At 35.8% G+C, this 7,622-nt stretch overlaps 1 protein-coding gene across 1 annotated transcript in view; it reads left to right on the top strand.

Annotated features, from left to right (window-relative positions):
• RPS6KC1 (ribosomal protein S6 kinase, 52kDa, polypeptide 1) overlaps positions 1-6,662 on the top strand; it is a 121,029-nt gene extending 114,367 nt beyond the window's left edge. Inside the window, 2 exon segments of the mRNA XM_006772970.1 lie at positions 1-64; positions 5,701-6,662. The exon segment at positions 1-64 is cut by the window's left edge and continues 11 nt beyond it. Coding sequence (XP_006773033.1) covers positions 1-64; positions 5,701-5,811 — 175 coding nt within the window. The 3' untranslated portion in view covers positions 5,812-6,662.
• Positions 6,663-7,622: the final 960 nt, after the last annotated feature.

The raw sequence follows: 7,622 nt of genomic DNA on the forward strand, positions 1-7,622 counted from the left end.
ACTACTCACAACTTTGAACATGCCAGAATGTGTCTCTGAAGAGGCTCGCTCACTCATTCAACAGGTAATTTAATTGACCTATTGGCCAAATGTGTCAAACATGCAAATTAGGAGAGCCTGCAGCTCCAAAACCTTAAAGAAATTAATTTTGGGCAAGAAAGACCCATTACTGATTGCAAATTCAGACCTAGTACTGTGTATCTTCAGGTTTATGCTATTATCTAAGTATTGGTGAGCTTATTGGTATTAAAATTTTTTTCTCTCAAAAATCTAGGCTACTATTTAGTCTATCTATCTATCTGTCTATCTATCTATCTATTATATATAAGACTAATATGCAAAGTGTCCCCTCGGGATTTCGACCAATTGGGAGTTTGATCGCTCACTATGATGTGCACTGACCACCAGGGGGCGCTGTGGAACAAAAGAAGGCCCCGGCCAGTGGCCGGCAGCCAGCAGCCGCTAGGGACCCTACCCATGCACGAATTTCGTGCACTGAGCATCTAGTTCTATATATTTATGTAGGTGTAACTTTTTTAAGAATTGCGTTTAGCTTGTCTGGAGCTGCTCTACTTTTGCTATTACATTTTGTAACTACTTATGAATAGCTATTTTTGATCTTTAATTCATATTTATAAACTTAGAAATAGGCTCCTCAGGTTGCATAGGGGAGATGTGGTGTTAAAAAATCTTGCCCAGTTAGATCATTCTTAGTTAGCTTCATCCATTGATGGAACTTGGGCATTGATGTCAGTGCATATTTTGGTGGCTTTGAAGAAAGAGATAGTTGATAATTCAAGTTTAGTATTCCAGAGGGAAACTTGAAACTCTGGTGAGCTTCTTAAATTGATTCCCTACATTTAAAATGCTCCTCTAGTTTTGAATAACGGATTTGGTGAGTACACTGAGGGTTGTCAGTGTTGTGGTATGATAGGCTCACAGCAAATCGGCAATAACTGTCAGGCCTGGGATCTGTACACTTTTATGAAAAACACAAAGGGAAAGGCTATATGATAAACATAAGAACTAAAGTTTTTGTTTAATGAAACATGAATTATTTTTTTAATCAGGGAAAATGAACTTTTTTAAAAGGGGAGGGAGCGCTAATATAACATATTACGAAGAGAAATACTTAGTATCCTCTTGAAGAGACTTTGGTTCCATTCAACAAATGTAGGCAAGGCATAGTGCTATAAGCTGTAAAGGTAAGACATAAAAAACTGTATTGCTGGTGGATGTGATAAAGGCTGCCAAATAGGTTGAAAGAATACTTTGGCAAGTGAAAATACAGAGGGGTTATTGTTGATACAGTGGTAGTATTAGGAAAATTTTGTGTAGTGGGTATTATTTTTGTGGAGCCTTAGGTTTTCAGCATGACAAGGTGGGATGTGGGAGAAGAAGCTAGGTGGAATAAATAAAGAAAAAGTCTGAAAGACTCAATTTGGTTTATCTAAAGCGGAGGAATGAATATAGTGATGAGTGTGGAAAGATAAGTTGGGATTCTCTCATGGGGTTCTATTATCATTATCACCTGGTAGAGTGATAGTATTTAATTTAGAAAAAAACATGAGATTTTTGTACAGAAGAGTGAAAGAATCAGAACTGTACTTGATGAAGATCCTGAAAATATAAAGCAACATAATCAGTTTGGAAATACTGAGTTGAGAATACCCTAAGCATTTTGTAAAAGAACTACTAGTAAGAGATTAATGCAAAGATATATAAAACATTTCATTTCAATGGGAAAAGGACAGTTACTCGTTTGATTTCATCTTATTTGTTGTGGCATAAAAAGGTAAATTTAAAATGAGTTTTTTTGGTAAATAATTTAAAGAATTCTAGTAACTGCCAGTTTTTGTTTCTCTTCCTTAAAGAAGTAGTCATTATTATACATTGTGGGGCAAAAGTAGGTTTACAGTTCTATGGAAAATAATGCAATAATTAATAAGTAATAATATAAGAATAAACTATGTTTTACCTACTCAGAACTATAAACCTACTTTTGCCCCACCCTGTATAACATCTAGAATAGAATTCCCCACATTAATTTATAAAGGTCTGTTGCTCCCATTTTTATTAGAAATTATAAAGGAGTTGTAAAGGAGTCTAGGCTGAAGGTATGTTAAATCCCCAAATGCGGGTACTTAGCGCTAATATTGTAAATCAGCATTCTGTCATTGCCTGCCTAAGGAAACTACCACTCAGGTCGGGGAAACATCATCAGGAAAGGGAAGAGGGGTCTCTTGGCATGATTAGCCATTTGTCACTTTGACTTTCCTCTTCCACTACCTCACAGGTCATAGAGGCCATTTAAAAAAAAACCCATAAAATGATTTATATGGAAATAATTATTCTGCTTTGGGGAGATTTCCCCTCTTTGGTCTGTCACCTTCTTGCTTTCTTCCTAGCTTTCATAAAATCCATGGTTCAGTCATCTTAGTCAAGGCAATGGTACTAAAGTAAACATAGTAAATGCAGTTTTTTAAGAAGATACTTGTATTTTACGAACCCTCAGAGAATGTATGTTTGTACTTTACAGTGTACGTTTGGTTAACTATGACACATTTGCTTTGTCAGTTGAAAGATTATCTTGGATTTGCCACTGGTTGACATATTCACTTAAGCAATGGAATCTTTGCATGATCTCTCTTGTGGCCTGGTATAGTATTTAAAATGGCAGAATAAACAAGATAGTCATGAGTAAAACAATTATACTTTTGCCAATAGATTTATATTTGCAAATTTTTAGAAGAATCCATGAACTAAGTAAATTGACTTCAGTAAAATGAAAATATGAACCTCTATTGGAATTTCATAATGAGGCCATGCTTTAGAAAGAATGAGGGTGGACAAGCCAATTGTAACAAGAAAGAATTTACACTTTCCTGAAATATTAAAAACTGTGATAGTCATAGTTAATTTTTACCAATATTTGATATTTTATGCTGGTCTGGTGTGGCTCAGTGGTTGAGCATTGACCTATGAACCAGGAGGTCATGGTTTGATTCTCAGTCAGGCCACATGCACGGTTGCGGGCTTGATCCCCAGTGGGGACCGTGCAGGAGTCAGCCTATCAGTGATTCTCTCTCATCATTGATATTTCTATCTCTACCTCTCACTTCCTCTCTGAAATCAATAAAAACATTTTAAAAAAATTTGGAAATTAAACAACACACCTATGCCTCATATAACCTATGAGTTAAAGGAAAAAAATCCCAAGAGAAGCTGGAAAATGTTCTTAATGAACTAAAAGCAAATACAAACGTACAATATATAAAAATTTATAGGATGCAGCTAAAATAGTTTTTGAGAAAACTTTGGCTTTAAATCCCTGTGTCAGAAAAGATCTCAAGTAAAAATCTTACCTTGCACCTTAAGAAGCAGAAACTATAAAAGTACACTTAAAGCAAGCAGAAGAAAGGAAGCAGAAATCAATGAAATAGAAAAGAGAAAAATAAGAGAAAAAGCAAGGTATTTACAAGTTGATTCATTGAAAAGATCAGCAAAATTAGGAAATCTTCAGCTTATTCAAAAATGTACATGAAAAGGCAAGGGACCTAGACTCTCCAAAATATATTTTTTTAAGTTTTCAATTAGCAATAATCGCGCCTTGGATAAACCTCATTGGCTACAATACTGCCACTGTGCAAAGTGCAAAATAATCTTAAAGAGAACAGAGTTGGAGAACTCATACTACCTGATTTCCAGTCAGTATACAGCCACAGTAATTACTTACTTATTGTGTTATTAGAGCAAAGACAGGCATATAAATCAATGGAATGAAATTGAGAGTTCAGAAATAAACCCATACATGATTGTCAATTGATTTTTACTGAAGATGCCAAGATAATTTGATGGTGAAAAAGTCTTTTCAACAAACGGTGCTGGGAAAATAAAATATTCACATGTAAAACCAAAATGAACTAAGACCCTTCATATCATATGTAAAAATTAACTCAAAATAGCCCATAGACCTATGGGAGCGCAAACTATAAAAATTGTAGAAGAAAACTGGAAAATCTTCATAACCTTGGATTAGGAAAAGAGTTATTAGACATGATAACAAAAAGTAAAATAGGTAATGTGGGCTTCATTAAAATAAAAAGACTTTTATATTTGAAGACATTAGTAAGAAAAGGAAGAGACAAGCCACAGACTGGGAGAAAATACTTGCAAATCATGTAACTATAAGTGGACTTGTATTCAAAATGTATAAAGAACTCTTAAAAACTCAACAAGCAGACAACTCAGTATAAAAATGGAGGAAGATTTACCAAGGAAGCTATATGAAATGCTAATAAGGACATGAAAAATACTCACCATCACTAGTCATTAGGGAATACAAATTAAAACCATAAGATACCACTAATACCCACTAGAAGGGCTATAATAAAAATGATAGATGCTAGGAAGTATTGGTAAGGATGTAGAGAAACTGGTGGGAATATAAAATGGTATAATTACTTTAGAAAAGTTTGGCAGTAAAAGCTAAACATGAACTTACCACATGACTTTGCGATTGCACATCTAGGAACGCCCATAACAGAAATGAAAGTCCACAAGGAGACATACACACAAATGTTAACAGCAAGTGTATTCATTGGCCTCAACCTGGAAAGTCACAAGTCCATTAACCTGATGACTAGATTAACAAAATGTGGTACAGCCAACAGTGGAATACTGTTCAGAAATAAAGGGAATGGATTGTTGATACCTGCTACAACATGGATGACTCTCAAAAATATTATGCAAAGTGAAAGAAAGCAGCTGCAAACTCAACATATTTTATGATTCCATTTACATGAAATATCCACAAAGGTCGAGTTTACAGACAGAACACAGATCAGTGGTTGCCTAGGGCTGGGGATAGAAGTGAGGATTATCTGTAAACAGCATGAAGAAACTTTTTAGGGTGTCAAAGTGTTCTAAAACTGAATAGTAGCAATGGTTTTGCAACTCTAACTTTACTAAGAATCATTCAATTGCACACTTATAATAGGTGAATTTTATACTATATAAATTATTCCTTGGTAAAGCTGTTGAAACAAAAATTTGAGGATGTGTGAATGTCTCAATACACATTCTTCCAGCATGCCTATGGTCTACAATAATTGTATATGACTGCTTGTATTTTCCCACACTCAACAGTTCTATTATATATAATATTATTAACTTACACATAAATTCTGATACTGAATAAGTCAAAATACATTTTACTCATTGGAGCAAATTATTCTATGTGAGTCAGCTATTCCAAGGAAAACATTTTGGAATACAAATTGGCCAGTTCAGACTTTAGGTAAAGTTTAGACCTAGTACACATATAATCCACTAGGGGTTGAAAGACTTACTGTGCCGCCCAACCTTTCAAATCCATGAAAGGAGTAACGGACCTCTTGGAATTTGGTGCAATATCAAATTAATGTCACACTGTACTTTTGGAATTGGAAATTTACAAGTGTAACTATATGAGGATGAGAGAAACAAAGTGAGCCACTCAAGGTCATGTTTCAAATCAGTTGAAAAGCCACCACTAGAGTGATGTTAGACTCAGCTCCCTGTCAAGAAAAGATAGTCAATTGGCTGTTATGTTCATTTGCTGCTGGGGTTGAATTTACAAGCACTTTACTCTTTCATATATTTTGTTTTCCTTTAATTTGCTCATTGGATTCCTGTTAGTCACTAAATCCTCTTTCTTAGCTCTTACAGTTCAATCCTGTGGAGCGTCTTGGTGCTGGAGTTGCTGGTGTTGAAGATATCAAATCGCACCCATTTTTTACTCCTGTGGATTGGGCAGAACTGATGAGATGAACATAATGCAGGTTATTGCATGCATTCTGACCTTCTCTGGGCAGGCATCCCCAGCACAGAGGCAGTGCAGCCTCGGTTTCTTTGGAAGCACCAAAGCATTGGGATAAAGACCTTGAGAGGAAATGGAGGATAAAAAGCCTAAAAGAGAACAATTCCTTACAGTTACCACCTGGACAAGATATCGGTACATTGCAAGAGGCTGTTTTGTACAAACCTTAATGAAGGTGTGATCTTTTTTTAACTACACTTAGTGTTGCAGATGAGGCGTAAACCCAACTGAAAGGAATGCCCATCAAGAACTTCCTCTGTTACGAAACTCCAAGTGTACAATCAAGTGTTACTTGAAAGGAAGACCTTTACATGGCAGCTAACCACGCTTTCTGCTAACCAAGATTGGTTTATATGATCAAATTAATATTTGTTAAATAATATATGAAAAGTGCTTCATGAATAATGACATCTGTGGAGATTAAAAAGTGAGAGAAAAAAGAATATACTCATCATGTCTGATAGGAAACTTGCACCACGATGCTGTATAATTAACATATGTTGAATATGATCCCAAACTGTTTCATGCTTTCAGAAGCCCACATGGAAAGAAAACACTTCATGGGGTCAACTTTGTACATGGTTGGTTGGTACTGCTTATGGAAGGGTTCATATAAACACTCTCTTCTCTTTGACACTATCTTTCCTCTTCCCTGGCCTATTCTGTAATATTCTGTTCTTCCTACCCCTACTAATACATCTGCAACAAAAAAGGGAAGAGGGAGTATTTATGTCCCCAAATTGTATCAGCTTAATAAGGACTAAGAAATCATGATGTGAAATAAATGTGGTAAAAAATTAAATCTGTCTTTCATTTAATTGAATTTTTTTTTAAAGAAAGGCTTCTCTTCCATTCATATTGAAAAGTTAGCAATTTCTCTGTCTTATGCTTGACTTCATTTTAGTTTTTGACTCGATATACTAAGAACCAAAGGACCTCCTCTAAATGGAATTGAATGGCAATCCTATTTCATTACTTATAGTGGCAGGATTTCCAGATTTGACCTCCTAATCTACTTGACATTGTGTAGAAAGAATCTGAGTATTTGAACATCTCCAAACATTTGTATTTTTTCTTTATGTTGCTAAGATAGGTCCTGTGGTTATGCATTATTTACAACTTACAAATGTTTTAAAAGTGTTAATGCATGTTTTTTTTTAAACTTTATTCAAAGAAAAGAGAATAAGTCACTATTCCCAAGTTAGCAGTTACCAGAAATAATGAAAGCTTTCTGTATGTTTTAATCCTTTGTATTTTTGAGATATGTGTGAGAGCCCACCTCTATTCCAAGAGCATCTGCCATCTGCCAATGGCCAGGCCCTCCCATCAAATTCAATGGAATCAGAAAATGCTTTAGTGTGTAACAAAGGAAATGTGCAAGCATTTTTCCTTCTTCTCTTATCCTACTCCCCCCTTTTCCTTTTTGGTCCCCTTATAACCTGAACCCCAGCTGAAGGGCTGCAACAACACCAGGATGGGGAACAGGTCACCAGGATCATAGCTCAATCAAGATGACATCACTCCCTGGAACTGGATTTCAACTCACCAGCCCCCTGGCCTCATAACAGGAACTCATGCAGGTGAGACACAAGAATGACTTCCTGGTAGGACTAGTAGGAAATCTGCAAGTACTTAGAGCTGGCCATTACAGAGCTTCCTTCCAGAAGTGCCCTATGACATGAAAGTAGGACTTCACAACTAAGGTGAAGCTTCCAGCCCTACCACATGATTTTGGTCCCTTGGATTCAGAGGACAGTAATGT

The sequence above is a fragment of the Myotis davidii genome, unplaced genomic scaffold, assembly GCF_000327345.1.
Source record: "Myotis davidii unplaced genomic scaffold, ASM32734v1 scaffold362, whole genome shotgun sequence".
Classification (NCBI taxonomy): domain Eukaryota; kingdom Metazoa; phylum Chordata; class Mammalia; order Chiroptera; family Vespertilionidae; genus Myotis; species Myotis davidii.